The following is a 26234-nucleotide window of genomic DNA, read 5'->3' as shown; positions in this document are numbered from 1 at the left end:
ATGCTCATTGGTCAGTGTCGTTTTATTTTTGCCTCAGGCCACAGCACTGGATCCTACCTCATATTTTGCAATTTGCTGCTGGAGCTTTTTGAATTTTTCTTCTTCTACCAAATTAATTGTACACGGGCACACTTTATTGTAGGTGAGCTTGCGCAACAGATCTGCTTCGGTAGAGCTGTTGCTTCAGTCGAGTCTTCCTCTATCTTGTGCTCAAGATCAATATTCACGCCGTTTATGGAAGCATGGAAGAGTAACCAATCTCCATGACCGCTGCCTCTTACCGCCGGTCGTTACATATCACCAACCAAATACTTAGAGTAGTTGTAAATTTTTCATAAACTGAAAAGTGTACGTGTCTCCATTTTGGGTCTATGTAGTTATCTATGAACTGCAGCTGCATTGCATAGCTCGCTCGGTCTTTGGAGGATCATCTGTCCATCGGAGCTCCTCATCCTTATCGCCATTATACGTCTTTCCATCGAATGTCTCGCCATCCCAGCGATCTTCAAATGGATTGAGAGACATATGCATGACGCGGTTCAGCACATCTCGCTCACCGTCCTTCTCAACCCGTTGGATGAGCTCATCAAGTATCCAACCGCGAGGAACGAAGTTGGGGTTCATTCGCTTCATCGCCTCGATTCTGTCACTGTCTGTAGATTCTGAGACGTCCTCTCCCTCATCCTTCCAATCTTCGATGATACGCTCGCGCCAGCTTTCAAGCCAGATCGCAAGACGCGCTCTGGCATCCTCTTCGGAAATAGTTGTTGGGGGACCTTCTTTGTGGAAGAACACAGACGCCTTCTCGTTACGTGCTTCTCCCGTGGCGATATCCTGCAACTTGATCTTGCTGAGACGACGAAAGAAGTGGTGAAAGTCAAGTTCTAGGGCCTCCAAAGTGTCGAGAGCCTCGCTGAAAAGGATATCAAAGTCAGAGTCCTTGTGTGTCTTCAGACCCAGACGAGCAGTCATGAGTCGTTTGTACTCTGCGAGGAACACTGCCTTGTACTCTTCTCCAGCCTGTGTAATAAGTTTCTCGGCCCTTGCCACTACTTCAGCCTCTTGCTCTTTGGTAACACCTTCGTTGACAAAAGTTGAATCGTCAACATTGGCGCCTGCCCCCATCAGTTCACCGATTGCCTCACCAAAACGAACGAGGTTCCACCAGATTATGGTGGGTTGGTTTCTGTAACTATAACGAAGGGTGTAATCATCATGATTGGGTGTATATGCAGGATCAAAATTGTCCATGAAAGCAAATGGACCAAAATCTATTGATAGCCCGTAGATCGAGGTGTTGTCCGTGTTCTATTATGGGTCAGCAGGGTTTCTATTTCGGAGTTATGAACAACTTACCAAAACACCATTCATAAACCCATAAGCTTGCCAGTTGGCCACCACTTTGGCATTGCGCCGTACAACTTCACGATAGAATCTCGTAAATCTGTTCTCTTCAGAACCATTATCTCCTTCAATAGTCTCAGAAGAAACTCCACGCTTGGGGTCCAGTGATTTAACAGGCTCATCAGGGTCTTCAAGTCGACCTGGCAGCTTATCCCAGCCACCAAATACGTCCTCGGCGATGTATGTGGCCAGTTGTCTAATGAGCTTACGGTCTCCTCTAGCTCGAAGGATATCAAAGTTACCGAGACGCAACCACGACTGTGCAAAACGCAGAACGATGGCGCCGGGCTCGATCGTCTCTCGACGAACCTTTGAATCTGGCAGAAGCGTAAGTGATAGAGCTCTGGTAGTGGGGACCTTGAGGGCATTGAGTGCTTCTGAGACAATGAACTCTCGGATACTGGATCGTAAGACAGCCTTTCCATCAGCGAACCGGGAGTAAGGTGTCATGCCAGCACCCTTGAGTTGAAGCTCATAGCGCTCGCCAGAGGCAGGGTTGGTGGTCTCAAAGAGAGAAATAGCTCTGCCATCGCCTAGTTGGCCAGCCCATTGTCCGAATTGGAAGCCTCCGTAGCATTGAGCCCAGGGATATCCGCCCTCGAGCTTCTCTTCATCCCAGCCATATAACTTGTTCCCAGCTACTAGCTGTCTAAAGTCATCGGTGGACTCTTCACCAGACTTGATTCCCAAATCGCGCAACGCAGCTGGGCTGATGGCCAGTAGCTCCGGATCCTTCTGCTCGGCAGGCCGGACCCAGGTGTATGCGGCATTGCGAACTTGCCGAGGTGTAATCTGATCTCGGGGAGTTTTGTGGGAGTCGGCAGGCGTTGGGAAGATGGAATCGGCGGGAAGAGATTCGGTAAAATGCCATGACTTGGGAAGATCCGCAAGTGTCGCGCCTTCGTAGCTGGACGCTGGCGATAATGCGCCGTTACCATTAGAAATATGGGTAGCCATCTGCTTGAGTCTTGGTAGATGTGATGCTGGTGGTGAGCGCGGGACAGCTCTGCGAAGGGCGTTGCGACAGAGCATTAACGGCGGAACGTTATGTTTGGGGACGAGATGGGTTTATAAGGAGTGTGTAAGGATTTGGAATCATTTATGTAGACATTAACGAAGGCGACATTTCAATGGTTCATGGCGATGTGACGGTGTTTGGCTGACAAAAGTGGCAATTACTGACGGTTATCATCGTCTATCTTGACATCACCTCTAGTTTCCGCTCCGGAGCTTCGGTGCCGCCCCACGATCCAAATCTGACAGGACTGACTCTTCGGTAAACCACGCCCCGGTTATTCGGACGCATGTAAGACGGAACCGGGCCGCCATTCAACTTCATTTACACGACGTAAAAGAGTATGTGGAATCAAAATGATTACGATAAATCAATGAAGTTTAAGAGCCTTGCATTGGCCAATCACTTGATCGGTCTGACGTTGGCGAGCTACCCTGTATCTCCTGCCAGTTGCTTAACACGATGCAGTGATACAACGACATGAACATGGCTCTGGTGTTCATAACGTATAATAATCGAAATACAAGCTGAAAGGCGTCTCAGTCGGTGGCTGCCACTCGTAATCCGTCCCGGTGGGCTTTGATCCTACGAGCGAATAGACCTTGTTTCATCATTGGCACAGCTTTCCTGAGGAGTTCATGTCATCCGCACAGAAACGCATATCTATCGAACTCCTGCTCCCCCAGATCGAACTTTTCAAAGGGCGTGAAGGAGATGTTGCGAGAGACCAAGTCCTCCTTTTTATAGATAGCCCATCGAAAAACTTAAAACAACTAACACGTACTTCAGATTTCGGAACCTTGCGTCAAAGTGAAGCCCTAAACTTAGGAGCTTATTGAGAGAGATTTTGATCATCATGTTGACTGTAACTCGCCCAGCTGAAACAAGCGACCATGTGTATCTGACACGAAACGACAAACAGACCACCACGTCTTCTACTAGGACCTATCGTTCTCATCAAACTTGTTCCTCCAGAACCCACGGAAATGCTTCTTGGCACCAAGTCGAGAGATCTCAGCAATCTCATCCTGTGTCAACTTGAATTTAGGTAGCTTAGCCAAGTATCCCTCAAGTCGCTCAACCTTGTTGCTTGTTGTAAGCGCAATGATGTCTTGGTCAATGACCCATCGAAGACCGACTTCACTTTCTGTCACGTTGTACTTCTCAGCCAACTTTGTGTAGAAAGGGTCGACAGGTCCGCCCTTAGCAGTGACAATAGGAGTAAGGGGGCCGTAAGCAGATACAGCAATGTTGTGCTTCCTGTGAAAGTCAACAAGATCGCCGTGCTGGAGATACGGGTGGTACTCAATCTGGTTGATAGCAGGCTTGATCTTGGCGGTCTTGAGAACAGCCTCAAGGTGCGACTGGAGGAAGTTGGAAACACCAATAGACTTGGCCTTGCCAGATTCCTTGATCTGCTCCAGCTCGGCCCAACGCTGTTGCAGGTCCTCATCGGTTTCGGCAAACCAAGGGCCGTGAATCAGGTAGAGATCCACATACTCCAGACCCAGCTTCCGAAGAGAAACATTGAAAGAGTCAATAGCAGAACCCTTCTTCTCAGCAGGGATCTTGGTGGTGACATAGAGCTGTTCTCGAGGAACACCACCAGCCTTGATGGCTTGCCCGAGCTCCTCTTCGTTGCCATAGACTGTAGATTTGTCAGTTGTGGTCATGGCTTGATACTTCAACCTGCTCACCTTCGGCACCGTCCAGATGACGATATCCAGTCTTGATAGCCTTGGTAGTGATATCGACTACATGCTGGTCAAGTCCACTCTCGGGATCTTTCTTGTACTGAGCTGTTCCCAGACCGAAAGCTAGCTAATGATTGTGAGTGATGTTCCGTGTCGAGGATGATTCGGTCTGTTCATGGTTCTTTCGGAATGAAAGAGGATAAACTTACAACCGGAATCTCAGTGCCGTCATTGAGTTTGTAGGTGGGGACATCTTTTGTAGCGACACTGCCCATCTTGGCGGTATTTCTCAATTTTAGTGAGTGAGGAATGTGTTTCAAGTATGAACTAATTAAATATTCAGAGCCCAGAGCGAGAAACTTGGTATGAAGAAGAGTGATTGCCGCGGATAGCATGTACATCGCCGCATCGGTTTAAATAGGTGGTCCCCCCTTCCTTGTACGGATACTTGATCTCCTCCCCCACCCTCGGGTTTGATATGGCGATTTGCGGCGGCACAATTCCGTGATTCATAACGATATGTATGAGGATGGGGTAAAGAGGAGGTAAGTTACTACGTAGTAAGTATTGCCGTATTATTAATATGAAAGTGGGTTGTAGAATCTACGCAATTGTAACCACCAGTAGCGAGACCAGATGTCTAAGAAGTTGCTCTAGATTTGGCCGGGCACACTCGATAGTAGATTATATAACATTCGAACCTTGTTCCGAAATGTTCTTGAGAAACATATTTCATTTGTTAACAATGCTCCAACCTCAAAACACTTATAAGTTATTAGATGCTTATTGCTGGTTTGTATTCTTTACCCTGCCCACCTTGGGCGGCTACGCTTTGCTTTTGAGTTGCGCTAGGCTAATTTATGTCACTGTAATGCTCCGTATGCTCAATACAGAAAAGACGGCGGCAATTCGTTACATCAATGACGACTGAATTTGTACGAAAGGCGTGACCTCATTTGTTCATGGTCCGTCTTGCAACCTGGTATGTTATGAGGGTAAACTACACGTATATAACAGTGGCTTGCCGATACCGGCCGCGCAACAACTAACAAATGAAATATATATACATAAACTTTGGAGAACACAATGCACAACGCTATACCGGCGAACTGTCATCAATCGTCATTCACAGCTCATCGTCAGATTCAGTGTCACTCCCTGCAGGAGCGGGTGCAGGTGTAGCTTTTGTTGATTTCTTTGTCGCGAACGGGAGAGCTCGCGGTGGCGGCGGTCTTTCGCTCTCTTTGGAAGGAGTCTTTCCCCGTGAAACAGCGTCTGGTGCTTTGTTCTGCTGAGGGGGACCTGGGTCAAGTCCATCGCCATCTTCGTCGTCGCTATCAACGGATGCTGTCGCTTCTGTGGTGTTTCCGGGATCCGTATCCACGGCCTCCTGCTTAAGGTCGACGCTCATCGTGTCAACAGCGTCATCGTCTTCTGACTCTTCAAGTCTTCTTGATGCGGGAGCCTTTCTTTTCGACGCCCTTGACTTGCCAGCTTGACGAGTAGGCTTCCTTGGTTTCGGTTGCTGAACCGAGGCTTCAACAGCCTGGGAATGCTGAGATTGGCCCGCCATGCTGGGATTTGTTGATAGTGTTGCTAATACTTGCTGCTGCTCACGAATTTTGAGCTTCTTCTCGTTTAGGAGGTCCCTAAACTTCCTTAGCAACGCTGTTTCATCCTCATCTTTCGCCTTGATTAACTCTTCCAGCTGTAACTGAAGCTGGGCCACAAGAGCCTCCGACTCGGAGGATTTTGCCGACAGGTTTGCCGCAGTTTGTTTACTTGAGGCAGAGGACTCGACCGCTGCACCACACCAATCGAATAACTCAATGGCCTCATCTGGATCATGATTGAGGGTGATTGAGCCCAGACGTTGCTAAAACGGTTAGTAAAAAGACCATGTTTTAGAATGGCATTATGGTCTTACAGTGATACCCTGTATGTCCTTTCGAATGGTGATTGAAATAGACTTGTCGCTCTGGACCGTGGCTGTGGCTTGAATATCTGGAAGGGGTTCCTGCTGAAACAAGTCTTCAAGAATCCGCTGCCATTCGCTCTCTGAAGCAGGACAATTCTTCACACGGAGAGACACGACCCTATCATGTTTCACTATCAACAAAGTCAGATTCAGGGATCGAAAAGGTGATCACATTCGCGCCAGTGCTGGAGATTGCAGACAAGGGTCTCCCAGATTGCGATGTTGGAGGGAGGGTAATGGAATGACTTACAAGATGCGACATAAGGTTCCTCTCCTTCAGTACCCACCAGCTTCAAATCAAGTTGCTTTGAACCCTCGGGTGTGGCTTGCAAAAGGACAAAGGAAGATTTGTCGTCACTCCGGGGGAACTTGAGGACTCGAGCTTGAGAAGCCATTGGGTAAGGTACCTAGGTACCGGTAGACAGGGTCCAGCGAGACTCGTGCGGTTGTCAAGACTTGGGGTTCAGATTGAGCCCAGTGGAACGATACCAGATGACGGGGCGCCTCGGGAAGAATCTTTGATGGAGCGTTTGAACTCCCTTGTCAAAGAAGCGAGTGAGACACGGTATACGGGCCGAGGAGATCAGCGTCTGAAAGCTGGCTTGTTTGAGGAATGGGGGCTTTGAATCAAGTATCAAAGCACGTATCCATTTGAAGCTATATAAGCAGTCTTGGCGAGATTCGAGCGTCGAGGGAATGTCTGATTAGAGAAGAGTTAAGAATGAAAAAAGAACGATGATATTGACGAGAGTATTATATAGAGACCCTCGACGTGGGCTTCGGTTTTACTTCGTCAGATTCTTTGTTGTTGTGGAAGATGGTTTGCTTGTAGCATTTCTTTGAGCGATCTGTGAAGCTCTGCTTATTTTTTTACGTATATAGAAAGGGGGCTTGGGCGTAGCTCAAAAGATCGTCCCACAGCCAGGAAATGGTAAGAGAAAGAGGAATATTTTGGTGTTGTTAGAGTTTACGTTTCTCCATGTTATTTAATAAGTTGATTTAGGTGTAGGCAGCCGTTCCACTTGGAGCCATTCGCGGAATGCATTCATGTACAATGAAGCGGTTGGCTGCAGGCTGCAGGCTGCAACCCATTTTAGGCGAGGCCTGTTCAGGGCAGCTCTAGCCTCTAGGCCCCCCTCTGGGCCACATGGCCATCCGCTTCAGGAACCTGAGGCGCCGCTAATCAATCTCCGCCAGTATCAGTTGGGACCTATAATTTTGGCCTTTGTCCGGTTAGTTTACGAAGTGTTGATGCTTTGATGATTCTTTATCTCAGTCTATCAACAGCATGCCATTGTAAAACTCAATATCGGTGAAATATGAAAAATAAATGTTGGCGTTCTTCGTAAACGTGATCCATTCCATAAGTCTGAGTCTGGATGTATCAATCTCGTAAAAGAGCCTGTAGATATTTGTGTCTTGCAAGACGCATCTTACAACTGGAACATTTACTAGCGGCCTTCCCTTGACGAGCTTTAACTTCAGAAATCTCGGGCATGAGATCGTGCCTAGAACTGGCTGGTGGAGTAAGAAGCCGGTATATAATCGTATACTGATATTTTCGACGAGACATGTTGGAGGGAGGTTAATCTATGCGGGACAGTGGCATGGGGACGACGAAATTATCATCATCATAAGAGCCAGGGTATGCTATGTACCTGTGTCTATTTGTATGTTCAGGTTTTTAGCTTTGTGAGATCACCCAAGATCGTCCAGGCACGCCAGGCACAAGATATGGAGGCGAAAAGCTTGGAAAACAAGCTGAATTAAGCTGACGGAGCTGGGTCTTGAGCAACCAGCCACCAAACGCAAACTGGTGACGTCCTATGAAGAAAACTTCGACTTGTCGCGACTATGACGCGTGAAGGTTTGGCCAATTGGGCGGTTCCCCTCACTACCAACGGTTCTGCTTCCGCAGGCAAGAATCTCATTGTTTTCGCAGCTAAACTTTGTTTGTGCAACGGTAGTCACGTGAAGCCATTCTCAGTTCTCAAACCTGCCTCCGATTTTTCCTTCAAAGGTCTGGTCACATTCTGGTCCGTCCAGGAGAGACCTTTTCAGGTGTAGCGTCTGTAAGCATTCGGGCGTAGTGCTTAAATAGCGCAGCAGCCAAGAGCTGACCACTTGTCTGTGGAGCCACCTCTAGCGACAACAGTGCCTAGCAACTGATGGCTACAGTGGGCACGTCCCTTAACAGTTAGCGGGGGCCACCTCCAGCCACGCTCAGAGTTACCCCCCAGCCTTCCATTTCTCTACCAAGCTGGAGTGGAGTGGAGTGCGTTGTGATTCACAGAGCACCTCACCTCAGTCACCCACCAAACCTAGAGCCAAACTAAACAAACCAATCCACCTCATCCACAGCCGACCGCATTCCTGACCTTTGCATCCTGTCTCGCACGTCACCCTCTCGACCATCAAAAAAATCCTCACCTACAGATATCAAATTCGGTTCCCCTCTTCGAACGAGCTTTTCCTGTGTCGATCTTGGTTTTTGTTTGTCCATCAGCTCGCAGTACACGGCGACTTGGCGACGGTTTTCTTTGTTACTATTATCACCACATTTCGCTTCTCCTCCCACATTTGAATACTTGATCAGCGACTCGCACAAAGCGACTACAAACGCATCTGCAGCATTCGCGAAACCTTTCCCTACGATTGTCGATTTTTTGTCTACTTTTCTTGACGCCGCTTTCTCCTCAAACGTCACATTGTCACGCTTGAAGGATATGCTATTGTATGCGGGGAACAATTACCATTGACAATAATGACTACACGCAATTGACATCGCGTCCCCAACAGCCAGGCCAACCAACACTATTTGCCAAACCTTGGCCTCAGCATATAGATTGCGTACTACACACAACAACACACTCACTACCATGGAACCCTTGCGACTTAAGCCCAGACAGCCCGTCGAGGCCGACATAGAGAATTGGGACGACGATGACTTCGTGGTAGAAGGCGACGATTTATCCTTCCGCAGCCCATCTACTGCCACAAACAATCCTTCGCGACCATCCTCTTCAAGGCGACGCGATTCTGGGTCATCCCACTTTTCATTTAGATCTGAACTTGAAGGAGAAGAAGAGCAACATGTCCAGATCCCGGGAGATGACGAGAAGTCAACGCTGGATGCCATCGCCGCAGCCCAAAGTGCCGGCATCCCATTACCATCAAATGTTCCATCTTCTGCTCTCATGGGAGGTACTATCAAACGCCTTGGCGGACGAAAAATTCGCAAGATCATCCAAGACGATTGGGAAAACGACCTAGAGATCCCCGACTCCTCACAGGGTTTGAAGATGAAGAAACTAGAGCAACCTAAGTCTCCCGAGACCTCGCGGCATGTCAGCTTTGGATCTACACATACTAGCCCTATGAGCTGGGGCAACTCACCTCCTACTTCTCCCTTTGACAAAGTCAACCGACGTGAGTCTACTCAATCAATTCAGTCTATACAAAGCATGCAGTCTATTCGGTCTGCCACAAGCAGTCTTTCTGCCGCCATAAATCTGGATAGATTCAAAGACGCTGATGACGATGACGACTTTTTTGGAGACGGAGGTGATACTATTAGAGCCTCCAAGAACCGTCAACTTCCAAAACCTGTTTCTTTTATCACACCGCCTACTCCTCAGAGAGAAGCCAAACCCTCCAACCCGGAGGATGATTTTGAGATGGATCTTGAGCTTCCATCAGACGGAAAACTCAAACTTTCCACCAGAAAGGAGATCCCCAAGACACCTTCCAACCAGTCAGAGGATCTGGACTGGGGAGAAGGAAGCTTAGGCACTCGATATGGTGGGACCAGGCGAGACGCGCGTTCTGCCCGAAGCTCAGCGGCTTCTGCGCTTAGCCCAAGTGTGTCGAGTTCTATCACTGCTGAAAGTGAGGATGAAACCTTTGATGGACTTGTCCTCCCTCCGGGGCCTGTCAACTGGACTGAGAGGCTTCAACAGAGGCGGAAGAGTCGATCGCCCAACCGCATTTCCGAAGAACCTATTGTACCCACAAAGAAGATCCCGGCAGCTGAAGCCGATAAGCCTGATTTTCTTGACGGTCTTGACCTCGGCGAAGGAGATGTCTTTGATTCGAGCAAGCTCACTCTACATAAGAACGTCAGAGTCAAGGAAACACGACCGGCGAGCCCTGCTCGACCCAAAGCGGCAGTGTCGCTCACATTTACACACAAACCACTCAATTCAACTCGGATACCTCGGTTGAACCACCATGAGCGAACACACTCAACGTCGTTGGAGCCTGTGTCTGAGAGCGGTGGCCCTATCCCGCAGCGCACTCGTCGCTCTCATTCCAGATTGGGCCACTCATCCCAATCCTCCATCGTCAGCCTGCCAACTCCCACTACAACCTCACCATCTCATGGATTGCCGCCCACTCCACGTAGGAGGGAAGTTAATCTTCGCACCTCTACAAATTCACTTCGGACTGAGCCGACAACCACTAGTGCCCAGCTACTTAAGCAAAAACGCTCCCTACCTGCAATTCGTGGACTGAATACACCGGCCAAACAGCCTTCCTACCGTCATGAGAGACCTCCTTCAAGGTCGGAGAATAATCGACCATCGTCTGGTGTGAGGCCAAAGACGCCCACAGAACGTCAACGACATGGCGCGACAGATAGCCCGGCAACTGTCCGCAAGTCTCACCTGCCATTTCTGCCTGCCGGCGCTTCTCAGTCGCAGTCACAGCACGTTGCTACAAAGCAGACTCGCGGATTCCGTCGGCATGATTCAGACAACTCTATTAGTTCTATTGACCTACGCCCTAAATCCCGTACACTTTCCCGATCGACAATGCGATCACCCAGTCCGAACCATCGTCACCGCGTCACTGCCGATACTTGGGAGCGTTTGAGCAAGCCAAAGAACAAAAAGAACTTCGGCGATGGTCACGAACTGGACGGCTTTGATGATTTGCCCACATCCAAAGAAACTGAGACAAAGTATCTGAAGCAACCGACTAGCTCAGGACCAAAAGTTGCTTTGCGTAACAAGCTGTATCAAAACGTTCTGCCAGACAGGAACACTACCACGTCTCCATCAATCCCTCCTACCCCTCGACCATCCTTTACTCCTCACTTTGCTCGTGACACTGCTGCAAGTAGAATTGCCCGGGAGACTGCGCTGGCTCAACGGGTCCCTAGCAGTGGCCCGTTGACGCCCCTGAACTCCCAGCGTGTCGCTCACCTTCCCTCGCGAGGCAATCTGACTCCTACCATCCCTCAGTCAAACATTCGATCGAGAAAGCACAAGCGACCACAACAAACCAAGCCACACCTGATCTCAAACTTGAATAGTGGCAAAGAGTCGAAGAGTAAGTTTACCAGAGCTCGCGTTGATACTATCGCTAACAAAATACAGTGGTGAATGGTATGTTCTACAATGCAGACACATACAAATGGGAAGGCAATGAGAACGCCCTCAATGTTTTTGAACCCCCTGTACAAACACCTACTCAAGCAGTTGTGTCAAGCAATACCCGCGAGAAAGAAACGTCGACACCTCGTCCTGCACTCATTACCAATATTAGCGCCACCAAGGGCGTTCAAGTTGTCGGTGGCATGGTCTTTGATCCACAGAACATGTGCTGGCTTAAACTTGATAATCCTGCTAAGCCCACCTCTGAGACCAGCGACACTATGGATGGGTTTGACGCGCTGGACGACGAAGACGTTTTCAAGGATATTCCTGACTTGGAAGATAACGCTGCTGACGATGAGGGCGCCCAGGGTCGTGTTAGCGACATCAAGGATGAGTGGCTCGTTGGCGAAGAATTTGATGTTGGGCCTGAATTCATCAGGCGACAACGAGAAGAAGAAGATCGGTGGAGAAAGAAGTGCGAGAAATGGATCGGCCGAGGATCCAGAGATCGCGAAGCTTGGCGGTGGACGATACGCGAGCTTGTCTCACAGTTTGACGATTTGGCTATGTGAGAGAACTCGAGCCTCACAGCTCTTTACCATTCTTCGGCATCACTGTTAAGCAACAACTTGTAATATGCACACTCACCATACCGAGCAATTGTGGATACACACAATATGGCAGAGTCACCTACACGATTTATGGAACAAACAACTGATTGTCATGAAGGGATTACGGCTGGATACCCCGGGTGGTTTGGGTCGACATGACTCTGGTTTTTGATATTTTTGTTGCTTTATTTTTTTTTTTTTTTTTTTGCCAGCGCCAAGGGATATTGATGACCACCATGTACCATATGGCAAAAAAGGGTTGGGCTGGCTTTGGATTTTGGGGAATGATAGAAAAAATGGCGGCCAGCGGCAAACCCCCTTACGGCTGGGAAGCTGGGCTATTTAATGACGAGATGAACTTTACGACCTGCTTTATTAGCCACGACATTCTTTTATTCATTTCTTTTGTGGTCTAGTTAGATTTTATATCAAATGAGATGCTTATAACAAAATGAGATGCTCTTGCAGTTGAAACTGTTGTAATATGAATGGACTCCAAACACTTTTGTTTATTATCTAGCGTATAATATGAAAAACCCTCTACGTGAACAACACTAATAGTCGTCAAACCCATAACCATCTTTAGAACAAGAAACTCCCGCGAATGGTTGAGCAGTTGGTATCTACTTCTGTTTTTTGATCTCCTTCTCCTTCTTTGCCTTTTTGCTGTTACTTTTAGGATCCAGACCCCTTCGGCGCATGGCATTCCTTCGTCCCTTCTCCATGTACTCCTTATCCTCCTCCTCATCCCAGCCGCCAAAGTCGTCGTCGGGCTTCGCCTTGCCTGTCTCCTCATCATCTGTGGCGATAGGTGTCCTGTCGATGACCTCGTCCTCATCAGCGGGGCCAGTAGAACGGTCACGAGCGTTGGAGGCGTTAGCGGGCGTGGGGCCGATCTTATGGAACTTGGCAACGAAGAAACCGTCCACGTTGTAAGTATGAGGGTAGTATCGGCGGGTGTGGCGCATAGAAGGGTCGAATTTCTTGCCCATGTAGCTGGTGAAGCCCTCCTTTCCAAATGCGAGACCAGCATCGACAAGGCGAACATTGGGACGACGAGAGAGGGCGTATTGAACGACCTGTTCATTCTCCTCAACGGTGACGGAACAGGTTGAGTAAACAATATAGCCGCCCGTCTTGGAGGCATGGTTGACTGAGTCAATGGCGGCGAGAACAAGCTGCTTCTGAATATAGGGGAGTTGCATGAAGTCGCGCTCTGTCTTGTTGGTCTTGACACTAGGATCCTTTGCAATAACACCAGTTCCAGAGCAGGGAGCATCGAGAAGAACACGGTCGAAACCACCCATAGGCTTGGGGAACTCACGGGCATCGTAGTTTGAGACAATGACGTTGCGCGTTCCAAGACGGTGAATGTTACCAATAAGACCCTTAGCACGAGCCTTGTTAGGATCGTTAGCCACGACGATACCGGTGTTCTTCATCATAGCAGCCATATAAGTAGTCTTTCCACCGGGGGCAGCGGCCATATCGAGCACGCGCTCGTTTTCTTGGGGGTCGAGAGCCATGCAGGGCAAGAAAGAGGAGGCAGCTTGGAGAATGTAATGGCCGGCAAGATACTCAGGAGTGGCACCGAGGGGAACGCTACTCTCGAAGACCTGGAGACCAACCTTGGACCACTTTCCGACGGGCTCAAGAGTAACACCACGGTTGATAAGAGCCTGAGCAAGATCACGACGATGAGTGCGCAGAGTGTTTGTGCGAATGACGACGGGACGGGCCGACTCGTTAGCCTCAAAGAAAGCAAAAGCCTCACGGGGGGTGAAGAGGTTGAAGAGCTTCTCAGCGAGATACTCAGAGTAGCCATAGTAAGAGCAAATATCCTTGATAAGTTGTGATGTATACTCGACTCTTGAACGACCCTCCTCAGACAGGTTGGCGAAGTCGTCCAGGACGCGGATGTTCTCGGTGATTCTTGTTCGCAGAAGTTGCAGATCGGGGGCTAGGAGGGCGTTTGTCTTCTTTGAGAGCTCATCGTCGCTGTCTTCATCGGACAGAATATGAGGCTTGTCGCCGTGGATGTTGGTCTGGAGAGCCTCTTGTGCCATCTCAGCCTCTGCTTCGGCAGCTTCCTCTGCCATTTGAGCATCCAATTTCCTTGAAAGACCCGCAATGTTGGCAGCTGTGAGCTTCTCCTCAGCGTCGGACTCGTCCTCGTCCTCAGAGAACATGGCTTTCGTGTTCTTGCCTCCAGCGTCTTCGTCAGAGTCGAATACAGAGTCATCATCGTCTGAACCGAGGAAATCGTCGCCGAGTCCGGCGCCGCCTCCCAGGTCTGAACCGTCCTCGAGATCTTCAAGGTCAAACTCATCGTCCATCTCCTCATCGGACACGTCCTCCAGCGCCGGCACTGGGGCCTTCTTGCTCTTCTTCACCTTGCCATTGGCCTTTGGCTCCGGAGCAGGCGCCGCAGCCTTCATAGGCTTGGTAACTTTTGTCTTCTTGACATCCTTCTTAGTGGCGACTCCATTTCTCTTGGGTTCGATGACCGTCCTCTCCTTTGTGTTGGTCTTTCGCTTCTTCTTCTCGGGCGCCTCGACGACGGGATCGACAGGTAGACCGGCCTTGCGCTTCAGTTTTGCAAAGTGTTCCTCGGAAAGGGGTTGAGGAGGACCCTGCTTCTTCATGCGACGTCCGACACCCATCTTAAAGTGAAAAGAACAACAATTGAAAAGTTGTCAGAAAATTAGTTCGACCGAGATGCAAAACAGATCTGGTCTTGGTTCTTGGGCCTAGGAAAAGTTACAATAGATCGCGCCCCGCCGAAACTTTTTTCTGCGCGCTGCGATTACCAGGGTCCGATAAGCGGCAGAACTTCGTATCGGGTCGCGGAAAAAGTACCTTATGTAATCGTTTATGGGCAGCTTGAGCTTGCTCTGTTGGGTGTGTTCAATGACGATACCTAGGTAGTTGATGAAGCTGGCTACTATTGATTAGTTCCTATTGTTGCGAGATAGAGGCTAGTCACATCTTCACCATACTTCTAGAACCCTATACAATCGAAAGACTCCCTTCACTATCCTCCAACCTTCTGACCCATACATTCATTATCGTCGCTCAACCCCGCCTCCGTCGAGCTAACAGTCTACTACAACGAGGCCATCATCATGTCTGAAACCGCTTTCGCCCAAACATTTCTGGCGTCGCTAGAGTCGCGGCCTGTCCGACTCTCTGCCGACCATGTCGAAGACCCCAAGACTTACCCTGCTCGGCCACCTGTATGGACTTCATACTCTTCCTCCAGAACACATGCTAATACCAGCTCTAGTACATCATCCCCCGCATGCCCAAGGCCATGAGCAAACCCAACAACCTCGCTCCCGGTTCCGAACGAAGCATCACTGTGTCACTCAAGTCACTTCGCAACCCTCCTCTGAGCATCAAGCTCACTTCTCAACCCCTAGACACCTCAATCCTGGATATCAAGGCCAATATCGAGAAGCAGACAAGGATACCCGCCGCTAAGACTAAGTTGCTGCACAACAAGAAGCCTATCCCTGATAGCAAGATTCTTAAGGACCTACTAGGCGAGACAGATATGTCTATTGAGTTTACGGTTATGGTTATCGGAGGTGCCGCTGCTATTCCACCAGAAGAGCCTGAGGCCACCCCTGAGGCCCAACCCGTAGGCGCCCAAGCCTTACAGACGGAGGCCTTCTGGAGTGACCTGAAAGGATTCTTGATGCAACGACTAAAGGACGAAGCTGAGGCCGAACGTCTCTCTGAGCTTTTCAAATCAAGTTGGGAGTCGAGTCAAGCAAATCCATAGAAGGTGACGATGTTTAGAAGCAATGAGAGCATGACAGAGACACATGAATAGATAGATGGTAAAATGCCAATAGTTGCCACATACCAGCATGCGGTTTTATTTCCCGTGGTACGTACGATACATGGTCAGTGCCGGCAATTGTGCGAATCTAGGTCTCGCCCCCAGAAGTAAACTCGCTGGTCTGCGTCCCTGGAGGAAACGAAACATTCCATCGTCCCCGCGTGTTTGTTCCACCCACTCACTATGCACTCCTACTCATTTGCTTGTTTTGGTGTCTCAACTCTTGAAACCGCCATAGGTATGTTCAAATTTCATGTCCACCCGCTTCTATATGGGAGCGCGGGCGACGATTGGGTAGTCGGTGACAGCGCGTTTAACCAGCAAGACCCTTGCTGACGGTCTTGAGGATGGAGTCGTATTCGATGTCATCAGTGTCGTTGGCCTGGAGCTCGGTGGCAATGCCAGTGAGCGATCGCTTAAGAGCCTCCTTGGAGGAAGCGTAGATCATCTTGGGCTGTCGTTGGGTATTAGTGGGTGCCTGAATGAGACGCATTGCCAAGCAATATCGCGTGTCTACGTACCTGGATACCAGCATCATCGGGAGACCAGGCGATGAAGGTGATCTTGTTTCTGTCCGACTGTCAGTAATCTGGGGGTGTTGAATTGGGCCACGTGCAGGCCGGGGTAGGACTGCATACCGGATACCATCGCCGGAGGCCAGGCTATACTCGAAGTCGTAGACGGCGTAACGGGGACCCTTGCCAACAGCGCCCTACAAAAGATGTTAGAATTGGTGATTCGGCCTCATTCTCCATTCGTCGGGTTGGCATGCGTACAGTTCGGCTCTTGGAGGTAGCGTTGACGAGCTTCTCACGGAAGTCCTCCCAGTCGCTGTTGTCGGAGGCGTGCTCGACAACGATCTCCTTGTAGTCGTCGGAAAGCTTGTAGACGATGTACTTGTACTTCTTGTTGAGCTTCAGGTCGTTGAAGGCAGTTATGCAGTCCTGCGAAACGGTGGCACTGTATTTCAAAAAAGCAAAGTTTAACGTTAGCGCCGTTGTCTCAAATAATGCTGTCTAGCTGTTGCGTGTTTGCCCCGCGCCAGGCGTCATAATCATGGTCGAGGGGGAGGGGAGATGAGTAGCGAAGCGAGGCTCAGCCGCGGGGAAGTGAGGATTTTATGGGCGCGCGCGGATCAAATAGCTGAAGAAGAGAGCGGCAAGACGAACCCGGATTGAGACTGTGAATTATGATTAGATTCAGGGTTTGTTTGGTGGCTTTGTTGGGGAGCTTACCATGATTGCGGTCTACGTCAGGAGACGGGATCTTTAGGATGAGGGGTGGATGGGCTGGGGGGAGCTCTGAGTTAGCTATAGACCTCAAGCACAGGCTGTAAGATGATGAAATTTTGGTTTGGGGTGGAGGGGAACAAGAGGCTCTCGGCGTACGTACAGAGTGGATTGAAGTGTAGGAGAGAAAATCGACAGTCTCACGATGCAGAGCGAAGCGAAGCAAAAGGACAAAGTCGATGGAAACGGGCGTGAGAGTGGGTTGTATCTCTTGGGTTAGTTCGGTTTAGGCGGTAGAAAGAGAGAATTGCCTTGTATTGTCCCATAGAAAGGCGGGGCCGTTGCGGGAGAAACTTGAGTCGAGTCTCCCCTCTCTTGGGTGCTCTTCTCCTCTTGGTGGGGGTTGCCTGTAAGGATAGCTTCACGTGACTGGACAAGAGTGTATGTCAGGAGAACATTACCTACCTTAGGTACCTACTTAGTTAAACACGACATGAGTTATATTGAGATCCTGGCTTGTATTTACACTGAACTCTTGTATAGATGCACTAGTATCTCAGTTACGAAACTGTCTACTGTTGGTGTCTGTTCTTGAGACCGCGAAACTCACCCTTGTCGTAACTCATCATCTCTTGTTTGTTCATGCAATGGACCCCTGCTCTATCTCGGCGACTCGGAGCTTGCCTTACCCAATCCCAATGCAAACAATCAATTCTCACCATCAATATAAACATATCAGCATGTTATTCATAGTACATTTATGACACAATCAATGTCAAGTCACATATAAGATAAGAGACCAGGTGTTTCAATGTTTTTCATTCTTGCCTCTCTTTTAACTTTTAGTATCTCATATCTTTTCATGCTAATGCTACAATCAATGCTATAATACATGGCTTTCGAAATCTAGCCTGAAAATCCATAAGGGGTATGAAGACAAATGCCGTGGTCCGACAACCGATAGAGAGGAGATGAGCTTGCAAGACCACTTTACCCGTCCCAAGATAACACGCAAACCATTGTGCGCCATTCATCCGTCCAGCTTTTTTTTTAGTTATACAGCACAACATAAAGTCATATCATTCCGTCTTTTACATCATACCTCCCATACCGCCCATACCACCCATGCCGCCCATGCCACCCATAGGAGGACCACCAGCTCCCTTCTCCTCAGGGGCATCAACGATGGCAACCTCAGTGGTGCCCAGAAGAGAGGCAACACCGCTAGCGTCGATGAGGCCAGTGCGGACGACCTTGAAGGGGTCAAGGATACCGGCGTTGATCATGTCAACGTACTCGCCCTTGGAGCTATCGAAACCCTTGTTGAAGTCACCGGCGTGCTCGTCAGTGAGCTTGCCGACAACGACGGAGCTCTCAAGGCCAGCGTTCTCGATGATGGTTCGGGCAGGGCGTGTAATGGCGTTCTTGACGATGCTGACACCGAGCTGCTGGTCGAAGTTGGCAGTAGGAACCTCGTTAAGAGCGTGGGCAGAGGCCTTGATAAGGGCAGTACCACCACCGGGCAGGATACCCTCCTCAACGGCGGCACGGGTGGCGTTCAGGGCATCGACAAATCGGTCCTTCTTCTCGCCGACCTCAACCTCAGAGGAGCCACCAACCTTGATGACGGCAACACCTCCAGAGAGCTTAGCAAGACGCTCCTGGAGCTTCTCCTTCTCGTACTCAGAGGTGGTAGGGTCGGCAATGACACCACGGATCTGCTCGCATCGCTGAGCAATGGCGTCCTTGCTGCCGCTGCCGTTCAGGACAATGGTGTCCTCCTTTGTGATAGTGATAGAACCGGTAGAACCGAGCATGTCAGGAGTGGCCTTGTCAAGCTTAATATCAAGCTCATCAGTGAAGACAGTACCGTCGGTGAGGATAGCAAGATCGCCGAGGATGGACTTGCGGTTGTCACCGAAGCCAGGGGCCTTGACAGCAGCAACCTGGAGCTGGCCACGGAGCTTGTTCAGAATGCAAACGGCGAGAGCCTCGCCCTCAATGTCCTCAGCAATGATGACAAGAGGCCGTCGCTGCTGGGTAGAGACCTCAAGAGCGGGGATGATGTCCTGAACAGCAGAGATCTTCTTCTCGGAAAGGAGGATGAGAGGGTTCTCAAACTCGACCTTCTGGGACTTGGTATCGGTGATGAAGTAGGGGGAGACGAAGCCACGGTCGAATCGCATACCCTCGGTGACCTCGAGCTCATCAGCAACGGTCTTGCCCTCCTTGCAGGTGATGACACCCTCCTTGCCAACCTTCTCCATGGCGTTGGCAATCATCTGGCCGATGTGGACATCACCGTTGGCGGAGATGGTAGCAACCTGAGCGATCTCAGCGCTGGTGGTAATATCACGCTTGTTCTTCTGGAGGAACTCGACGACGGCCTCGACAGCAGCCTGGATACCGCGGCGGAGGTCCATAGGGTTGCAGCCAGCGGCGACGTTCTTGACGGTCTCGGAGAAGATGGCACGGGCGAGAACGGTAGCGGTGGTGGTACCGTCACCGGCGACCTCGTTGGTCTTGGAAGCAACATCTTGGAGGAGCTTGGCACCAAGGTTCTCGAACTTGTCCTTGAGGCTGACAGCGCGGGCAACGGTCACACCATCTGTAATAAGTTAGTTGGAAGCTTGGAAATGGTCGATGAGGCTTCTACGAACCCTTGGTGATCTTAGGAGAACCAAAGCTGGACTCAATGAGGACGTTTCGGCCCTTAGGACCGAGGGTAGTAGCAACAGCCTTAGCGAGGGTATCGACACCAGCGAGGAGAGCAGCACGGCCCTCAACACCGAACTTGAGCTCCTATACAGTGAATTAGTATACAATTCCAATCTTGTGACGTCGTAGTATCATCATACCTTGTGAGCAAATCGGACCTGCTGGCTGAGGCTGCCAGCTCGGTACTTGGTGGCCGCTGAGGAGAGGACGGAAGCCCGAGCCCGGGTGCTCAATGCGCGCTGCATGATTGTGGAATTAGGAGGGGGTATATGGGGAGAATTACAAGAAAAGGAGAAAAGAGAAACGCTCGTGAGGAATTCGACCTGGGGATGTAGGACGGACGAGTCAGAGTCAGAGGAGGAGAGGGTTAGAGTGAGGGAGACAAAAGGTTCATATGATGGCGACTGAGAAGCTCTCAAAAAAATGGAATCGTCCCCGTCGGTCGGAGTGTCGGTCTCGGCAAAACCCAGCTGCGAGACTAGCCCTGATACGTACTAGCGCCACTGGCCATCGATTTCTACACCTTTCCAGCGACGTCCGTGAGACTCGCTGCTAAATGCCCTGGAAGGCCTGAAGATGGGGCATTTGAAGGCCTGGAACTCCTATTACCGGCGCCATAGCCGAGGACGGCATACAGAACTGGGTTTTGACGGATCACGAGCGGCTTTCGATCTCCAGACCGAGACTCTCAGGGCCTGCTCCACGGTGAACGACTCCACTGCCCGATGTTGCATGACAAATGGCCCGTCTGGGGTTCGCTCGTTTTCCATGGGGCTCAACGGTGTAAGCTGTCTGGACAGCCCAAGTGAAGATACTGAGACTGTGTCTACAAGATTTGCGTCATTAGGTATCCTACTCATAAGATAACTGGCACTGAATTACCCAACCTTTCAAAGTTTGAAACAGTGTCACATATCTAACTCTAATGTCTTCCAATTATTCAATCAGTTTGAGTTGGCGGGGAATATCGGACAGACTATCCCAGGCAGAAACTCCAGGCTAAGGAAGGCAAGAGGGCAACAACTCAGTGCCTTCGGATTGGGGATATTGAAACTGACTTGGGAAGTGAAGCGTTGAAGTCAAGAACAGCCGTGATATTGACAAGTGTCACATGAGTCATCTATCGCATTGGATATACCGTCTAAGTCAAAACAACCGAGCCCTGGTCAAGACTAATCAAAAGTAAAATCAATCGAAGTTCCATTTGAGTACAGTCAACTCAATGAGCAAGGCAAGTGTCAATCAGACCTTGTCACTACATACATCAAATTGATCAAATGCATTCCATCCCAAGACGGTGAGGTCTGCTACTACTCTGTTGCTCGTTCCTCCAACCATTCACGAAGAGATACGCTGGCGCTTGAACTTGCGCACCATACGGTAGAGAGAAGATCGCTCACTTCGTTCGACCCTATCGGAACCAACAGCGACAGCATTCTTTTCCCGAGCCTCTCCAACCGGGGCGGTGATGGTTTTGGCATCTCGCTGTGGGTTGGCGATAGCCATTTGCTGGATTTGAAGAGCTTGCTCAAGGATCTCGCGAGCTTGTTTCCGGGAAGCTTCTTCCACAGCGCATCGGATGGTCTCGGGGAGTTGTTGCGACAGGTTGACGACAAGCTGGTTGGCAGAAGCGAGCGTTTGGGCGGTAGCCTGGTTGTTATAGATCTGAGGCTCGACCAGGTTACTCAAGTGAGTGAGGGAAGCATTCATGACTCTGTTTTGGCGCTCGAGAGTGTCGGCCTGCTTCTTGAAAAAACGGCTCTGATCCCGAAGGCTGGCCTTGTGATTCAGAAACAAACTGTGCTGCTGCAAGAAGAGGTCATTCTGTTGGTCGGTTTGCTGCCGAAGGAGACTGCTCTGCTGCTGGACAAGCCCATCAGTCTGTCGCTGGAACATGTCATTCTGCTGCTGCAGAAGGGCTGTCTGCTCTTGGAAGACTTCACCTTGTTTCTTGAGATTAGAAACGTTCATGCGGAGGGGTCCAGTGGCATCGGAGATGCCCTGCTCGATAGTATGCTCGACCATAGAGCACATGTCATCGTGGGGGTCGATGAAGTCTTGCTGAGTAGGGTTGACGACCTCGCGACGCTGGAGCATAGTGTTCGTAGCGTTGTAATATCGCTGCTCAGCCTCCACTGCTTGAAGGTAGTGGTCAACACGACGAGCGACTTCTTGATCAGTCTCACGCTTGAGAGATACCTGACGGACCTGGATGCCGAGTGCAACCTGTTCGCGGAAGTGGATGTATGACTGAGGAGCAGGAGCAAGTTGGTTACCGCGAAGGCGTCGAAGATAGATGAGCGAGTTGAAGTCTTCGGCAACAGCATTGGAATCGAGAGTAGGCTCGTTGGTAGCAGGGAATTCTCCATTGCGTCTGGCTTCAGCAACTTCGAGGGACATCATCTGGAGCTGACCAAAGTTGTAGACCTGGCCGTTACGCATGGTAAACGCAGAGGCAGAGCTCCAGTTGCTGTAAGGGTAATTGGGAGTCTCGGGTCGGGAGAGGAAAGCTTCGATGGGCGACTCGGGGGTGGTGCTGTCCATGCTTGAAATGCTACGCTTGGTGGAGGTGCCAGGCTCAACGGAGCTAATAGTCTCAGTTGTGGTACCGCTCTCACTGGGAACTATCTTGCGATTGGCAACCATCTTCTCAAGATTGGTGACAACAGGGGACATGGGTTCATAATCAGGCATTGCCATCTCAGCATCAAACTCGGAATCGCTGTCCTCAAAAGTGAAAGAGGGCGGAGTACGGGCTGGAGTAGGACCCGACATGATGAAAACTTGTCGAATAGCAGCGAAACTTAAAGGATGAAGCAGAAGTGTTGTTGCTTTGGTATAAGCAAAGATTGAGGTGAATACCTTTAGAGAATGAGCTTGAGGTCGCAGAAGAAGTGCACTCTACTTACAGAAAGAGAATCAACACTCAACTTGTCTTAGAGTCTTCCAAGAAGAATCAGAAAGAAACGAAGCCTGCGATGAAGTTCGCTGTTGCAAAGAAAATGAGTGTTGGAGGAAGAGTGAGAACCAACAGTGAGTGTGGGAGAGGGCAGAGAGGAGATATGATCCCCCCAATGAGAATAGAGGAGAATATGCATGTTCCCATTCATTATTTGACGGTATCTACTACAATAGGAAATTCTGGCAGAATTGCTATTGTTCAATTGATGCTCAAGTGTGACAATAGGAGGTGCGTTCATGGAGTGGGGCTTGAAGCCACTGGCAGTGCCTGGCAAACGGCGGGAAATGCAAAGTCGGGCTTCCATGACTAGGTATCTTTTTAAGGACACAAGTGGCTTAACTGAATGTGGTGTTCGAGCGAATGTTATTGCCGGTGAGTGCCCGATATATGATGCTTATGATTTGATAGCTGAGGCTAGAAGTCAGATGTGGATGGGATGGAGACTCATCCATTCTGGATTCCAAAAAGCATTACAAGCTCAAGCCACTGTTAATAGGCGAGTATATAGCATTGAGAGTGGTCATGTGAATTTAGAAGCACATATTCATTTCTTTCGTTGTCACTTGCATCTCTTGAGACTATCCTCGATCCATGATCCTGATACCCCCAACTCTGCGCATACGCTGTCACACCCTAATCAGATATCTAGCTGTCCATGAGATCGGCAAGACAAAAGCCATGGTGATGCTACTGTTCCAAGTGTACCTATCACCATGCACTGGGCCGTTGGATTTGGCCTTAAGAACCATCAGAAGGGGGCGCATCTATCGTCGAAGTTAGTAAATTATCGTGACCGAAACATCAAGGACACATACCAGAGAGCGAGCCAGTAGAATCAGTCGAGTCCTTCTCCTCTTCCTTCTTGACCTTGTTCTTGCTAGCAGGGGTCTTGGGCTTCGCGTCTTCATCGTCGTCAGACTCCTCCTTCTTGGCCTTACGAGGAGTAGCTCGCTTCTTGGCACTTCCGGCGCCCTCGGCCTTGGCCTTGCGCTTGGGAGTTGAAGGGGCAGAATCGGTTCCATTACCGTTGGCGAGGGCACCAGGACGGCTGATGCCGTGGGCCTTGAGCATGCGCTCGTATCGCTTCTGACTGTTGCGTCGTGAGTTAGTGTTGATGATGGGGAAGAGGGAGGGTAACTTACGCAGCGGCCTTGGAGACGATGCTGAGCTCATCGGCAACAGCCTGGAAGTCAGGCTTGGTTTGTTAGCAGCGCAAAATGAGACAAAAGAGGGATCTGGACTTACTCGACCGTTGCTGGTGTGTCCGATGCAGGACACAAGGAACTTGACCTGATCCGCAGGTTCTTGCTTGGACATGGTGGCGGTTGCTTGGGCTATGAGAGTGAGCGATGAGGCCGAGGCGAAGGCAGGTGAAAGAATTCAAGATGAATTTTAGTTGAAGGGCTCGTAAACCTACAGTGTTCGAGGTTGATATGGTCGTCAAGTGTTGTGGGAGTGAGTGCGATGATCAGGCACAGAGTTGAGATGGTGAGAGGTTAAAATAAATTATTCGGGAGAGACAAGACAAGACGAGTCTACGTTTGCTTAGAGTAAACAGAGCATGTGGAAAAGCAAATAGGGACTAGAGGGCAGATGTGGCAGCAGGCAACCCTTATGTTGGGCAAATATCAACATCAGACGAAACAACACCAACCAAACAGCACGGGCAATACTGTTTGTGCATTAACTAGGCAACTAAGCCCTGTGGCACAGACAATTCATACAGTGAATTCAGTTATGAACAACTGAGGCTCATCTGCTGCGGAGTTCCCGCCTGGCAGTGTCGCCAGCTGCCAGCTTAATTCCCGGGCACAAACACCATTCAAGATGCAATACCGCATATGGGCATTGCTACGGACTTCATCTGGCATAATGAGTATACTGAGGCTTATCTAATGATCGATGCAGATCTCGTGAAAATAAGCAATGGGGTCAATGGCATGAAGGTCACCAATTCATGGGTAAGCCAACATGGCAACTCACATAGGGCAAACCCGGGCTAGTGATAATATTGCACACATGATATGGATGAAAAAGAACCAGTATTCTAGCTCGCGCTGGCATGCCAATTATGGCCTGCGAAGATTCCATCCCAGTTTTTGATGTTGCAGTGCCACTCCACCTCTCGTCCACCCTCCCGCCCGCCCAAGAAGAGTGGATGAGATTTCACTCTACAGATTCTGATCAAAACTCGAAATCATATTTTAACCCAATATTGATTAGATGTGTCTCAATGTCTCAATTTCATTTCAGTGGTACCTCCAGATATTGACTAGCCAGATCCTTTCAGTATTACCCCTAGACTTGGTATGAGGCCCTCATGAATCTTCCAAGCGTAGTCGACAATACGGTGTCTTCACTCCCATCAATTCATCCATTAGTTGGTGTCATCATCCTCAACCTCAGCCTTCATCTCCTTCTTCTCCTCAGACTGAGCCTCCTCCTTGACATCTTCGTCATCCTCATCGACCTTCTTGATAGACTTCTTGGAGGGGCTTCGAGTAGTGTTGGTCTTCCTGGACTTCCTGACAGCAGCAGGAGACTGGCGAGGACTGGAAGTCGAAGCGGAGGACTTGCGAGGACTGGGACCAGATCCAGCACCATCGCTACGCCAGCCATGACGGACGGACATCTGACGGAAGCGCTCTTTGGCACACTTGGCATCCTTCAGACTGACGGTGTTGGCAACGGCATCCCAGTCGGCATCGGGCTTTTGAGTCATGTTGTCGAAGATGGCCTTGATGAATCGGAGCTCGCCATCAGTGAGGCCGATAGGGGAGCCATCTTGGTCGGCACTCTTCTTGGGAGGCATGATGATTGATCTGTGGTGAGGTTAGATAAGATCATGAAGATATGATATTAGAAAAGAGCCATACTGGTGGGAATTAGTGTTTGAAAGATGCTGTTTGTGAAAAGTATCAAGCTTGTCTGGCAATGAAAGTTGCTTGCTGCGTATTGGCAGAAGAGTATTGTGAAGGAGGAAAGGTTGGGAGGGAGAGGAGTGGGACAGCGGATTTAAAATATGGGTGGCTACAGTGAAAGCCCCAAAGCTTTGGCAAGCTTATTTGTGCAATAGTGAGGACAATGGGGTGAATTTTGGCGAGTTAGGTAGGTGAGGTGACTGAGACAATAGTTTGCAGTGCCAGGGCATATGCAGCGAGAACAGGCAGCGAGAAGGGCCGAAGTCCAGAGCTCGCACACTGCGCACAAATGTGAATGGAAGAATCCTGGAGCCCAGTGAATGTACCTATGCATTACAGCTAGCAGCTTCATCTCAAGCACTGCATGATATCTCCATTTGAGCTCGAGACCTCGGGCCTGACACTCCTCAACTGCCGTTCAGGTTGTGAGGATATATCACTACAACTTATTTAAGGCGGATCATCAAAGCTTAC

General features: G+C 49.8%; 10 protein-coding genes across 10 annotated transcripts; 2 read left to right on the top strand and 8 right to left on the bottom strand.

Annotated features, from left to right (window-relative positions):
* Nucleotides 1-381: 381 nt before the first annotated feature.
* FOBCDRAFT_237091 (uncharacterized protein) lies at nucleotides 382-2361 on the bottom strand (the record flags this gene model as incomplete). The annotated part of the gene is made up of 2 exons (XM_031174051.3): nucleotides 382-1308; nucleotides 1357-2361. The coding sequence occupies 2 exons, from the start codon at nucleotides 2359-2361 to the stop codon at nucleotides 382-384; spliced, it is 1932 nt and encodes a 643-aa protein (XP_031050836.3).
* Nucleotides 2362-3058: 697 nt separating this feature from the next.
* Nucleotides 3059-4604, bottom strand: FOBCDRAFT_215475 (NADP-dependent oxidoreductase domain-containing protein). Its single transcript, XM_031174050.3, has 3 exons — nucleotides 4323-4604; nucleotides 4117-4240; nucleotides 3059-4067 (listed from the first exon to the last, which is right to left on the bottom strand). Exons 1-3 carry the CDS (start codon nucleotides 4512-4514, stop codon nucleotides 3358-3360), a joined length of 1026 nt encoding a protein of 341 aa, XP_031050835.2. The 5' UTR covers nucleotides 4515-4604; the 3' UTR covers nucleotides 3059-3357.
* Nucleotides 4605-5189: 585 nt separating this feature from the next.
* On the bottom strand, nucleotides 5190-6793 carry FOBCDRAFT_288647 (uncharacterized protein). Its single transcript, XM_031174049.3, has 3 exons — nucleotides 6342-6793; nucleotides 6041-6222; nucleotides 5190-5989 (listed from the first exon to the last, which is right to left on the bottom strand). Exons 1-3 carry the CDS (start codon nucleotides 6484-6486, stop codon nucleotides 5240-5242), a joined length of 1077 nt encoding a protein of 358 aa, XP_031050834.2. The 5' UTR covers nucleotides 6487-6793; the 3' UTR covers nucleotides 5190-5239.
* A 2177-nt stretch (nucleotides 6794-8970) lies between these two features.
* On the top strand, nucleotides 8971-12141 carry FOBCDRAFT_288643 (uncharacterized protein; the record flags this gene model as incomplete). Its single annotated transcript, XM_031174048.3, has 2 exons — nucleotides 8971-11425; nucleotides 11473-12141. 2 exons carry the CDS (start codon nucleotides 8971-8973, stop codon nucleotides 12042-12044), a joined length of 3027 nt encoding a protein of 1008 aa, XP_031050833.2. The 3' UTR covers nucleotides 12045-12141.
* A 427-nt stretch (nucleotides 12142-12568) lies between these two features.
* On the bottom strand, nucleotides 12569-14842 carry FOBCDRAFT_215467 (rRNA (cytosine-C5-)-methyltransferase NOP2). The gene has a single exon (XM_031174047.3). It carries the CDS (start codon nucleotides 14744-14746, stop codon nucleotides 12707-12709), a length of 2040 nt encoding a protein of 679 aa, XP_031050832.2. The 5' UTR covers nucleotides 14747-14842; the 3' UTR covers nucleotides 12569-12706.
* A 152-nt stretch (nucleotides 14843-14994) lies between these two features.
* Nucleotides 14995-15922, top strand: FOBCDRAFT_215465 (cell-cycle control medial ring component-domain-containing protein). Its single transcript, XM_031174046.3, has 2 exons — nucleotides 14995-15319; nucleotides 15370-15922. Exons 1-2 carry the CDS (start codon nucleotides 15209-15211, stop codon nucleotides 15868-15870), a joined length of 612 nt encoding a protein of 203 aa, XP_031050831.1. The 5' UTR covers nucleotides 14995-15208; the 3' UTR covers nucleotides 15871-15922.
* On the bottom strand, nucleotides 15923-17495 carry FOBCDRAFT_215462 (uncharacterized protein). The gene is made up of 7 exons (XM_031174044.3): nucleotides 17323-17495; nucleotides 17166-17219; nucleotides 17100-17110; nucleotides 16707-16890; nucleotides 16569-16642; nucleotides 16452-16500; nucleotides 15923-16384 (listed from the first exon to the last, which is right to left on the bottom strand). The coding sequence occupies exons 2-7, from the start codon at nucleotides 17166-17168 to the stop codon at nucleotides 16244-16246; spliced, it is 462 nt and encodes a 153-aa protein (XP_031050829.1). The 5' UTR covers nucleotides 17169-17219; nucleotides 17323-17495; the 3' UTR covers nucleotides 15923-16243.
* A 468-nt stretch (nucleotides 17496-17963) lies between these two features.
* Nucleotides 17964-22652, bottom strand: FOBCDRAFT_248189 (TCP-1/cpn60 chaperonin family-domain-containing protein; the record flags this gene model as incomplete). The annotated part of the gene is made up of 5 exons (XM_031174041.3): nucleotides 17964-19767; nucleotides 19820-19961; nucleotides 20018-20116; nucleotides 20513-20703; nucleotides 21278-22652. The coding sequence occupies 5 exons, from the start codon at nucleotides 22650-22652 to the stop codon at nucleotides 18251-18253; spliced, it is 3324 nt and encodes a 1107-aa protein (XP_031050826.2). The 3' UTR covers nucleotides 17964-18250.
* A 925-nt stretch (nucleotides 22653-23577) lies between these two features.
* On the bottom strand, nucleotides 23578-24156 carry FOBCDRAFT_197198 (uncharacterized protein; the record flags this gene model as incomplete). Its single annotated transcript, XM_031174039.2, has 4 exons — nucleotides 23578-23603; nucleotides 23655-23929; nucleotides 23982-24034; nucleotides 24085-24156. The coding sequence occupies 4 exons, from the start codon at nucleotides 24154-24156 to the stop codon at nucleotides 23578-23580; spliced, it is 426 nt and encodes a 141-aa protein (XP_031050824.1).
* Nucleotides 24157-25066: 910 nt separating this feature from the next.
* Nucleotides 25067-25811, bottom strand: FOBCDRAFT_257342 (uncharacterized protein). The gene is made up of 2 exons (XM_031174038.3): nucleotides 25716-25811; nucleotides 25067-25661 (listed from the first exon to the last, which is right to left on the bottom strand). Exon 2 carries the CDS (start codon nucleotides 25649-25651, stop codon nucleotides 25217-25219), a length of 435 nt encoding a protein of 144 aa, XP_031050823.2. The 5' UTR covers nucleotides 25652-25661; nucleotides 25716-25811; the 3' UTR covers nucleotides 25067-25216.
* Nucleotides 25812-26234: the final 423 nt, after the last annotated feature.

This window comes from Fusarium oxysporum, chromosome II, assembly GCF_013085055.1.
Source record: "Fusarium oxysporum Fo47 chromosome II, complete sequence".
Classification (NCBI taxonomy): domain Eukaryota; kingdom Fungi; phylum Ascomycota; class Sordariomycetes; order Hypocreales; family Nectriaceae; genus Fusarium; species Fusarium oxysporum.
The sequence above is the reverse complement of the archived record's forward strand: the minus strand, read 5'-3'. Positions and strand labels throughout refer to the sequence as shown.

Bases quoted from the DNA above. Each gene is read 5' to 3' on its own strand.
- FOBCDRAFT_288647 (XM_031174049.3), bottom strand. From the start codon at position 6,486: ATGGCTTCTCAAGCTCGAGTCCTCAAGTTCCCCCGGAGTGACGACAAA. The intron at 6,223-6,341 runs GTAAGTCATTCC...CTTTGTTGATAG, and splicing joins GGAACCTTATGTCGCATCTT to TGAAACATGATAGGGTCGTG. The intron at 5,990-6,040 runs GTAAGACCATAA...TAACCGTTTTAG, and splicing joins AGGACATACAGGGTATCACT to CAACGTCTGGGCTCAATCAC.
- FOBCDRAFT_215465 (XM_031174046.3), top strand. From the start codon at position 15,209: ATGTCTGAAACCGCTTTCGCCCAAACATTTCTGGCGTCGCTAGAGTCG. The intron at 15,320-15,369 runs GTATGGACTTCA...TACCAGCTCTAG, and splicing joins CTTACCCTGCTCGGCCACCT to TACATCATCCCCCGCATGCC.
- FOBCDRAFT_215467 (XM_031174047.3), bottom strand. From the start codon at position 14,746: ATGGGTGTCGGACGTCGCATGAAGAAGCAGGGTCCTCCTCAACCCCTT.
- FOBCDRAFT_215462 (XM_031174044.3), bottom strand. The intron at 16,643-16,706 runs GTACGCATGCCA...CATCTTTTGTAG, and splicing joins CTACCTCCAAGAGCCGAACT to GGCGCTGTTGGCAAGGGTCC. The intron at 16,501-16,568 runs GTATGCAGTCCT...ACAGTCGGACAG, and splicing joins GCCTCCGGCGATGGTATCCG to AAACAAGATCACCTTCATCG.
- FOBCDRAFT_257342 (XM_031174038.3), bottom strand. From the start codon at position 25,651: ATGCCTCCCAAGAAGAGTGCCGACCAAGATGGCTCCCCTATCGGCCTC.
- FOBCDRAFT_215475 (XM_031174050.3), bottom strand. From the start codon at position 4,514: ATGTACATGCTATCCGCGGCAATCACTCTTCTTCATACCAAGTTTCTC. The intron at 4,241-4,322 runs GTAAGTTTATCC...CACAATCATTAG, and splicing joins ACGGCACTGAGATTCCGGTT to CTAGCTTTCGGTCTGGGAAC. The intron at 4,068-4,116 runs GTGAGCAGGTTG...ACAAATCTACAG, and splicing joins TCATCTGGACGGTGCCGAAG to TCTATGGCAACGAAGAGGAG.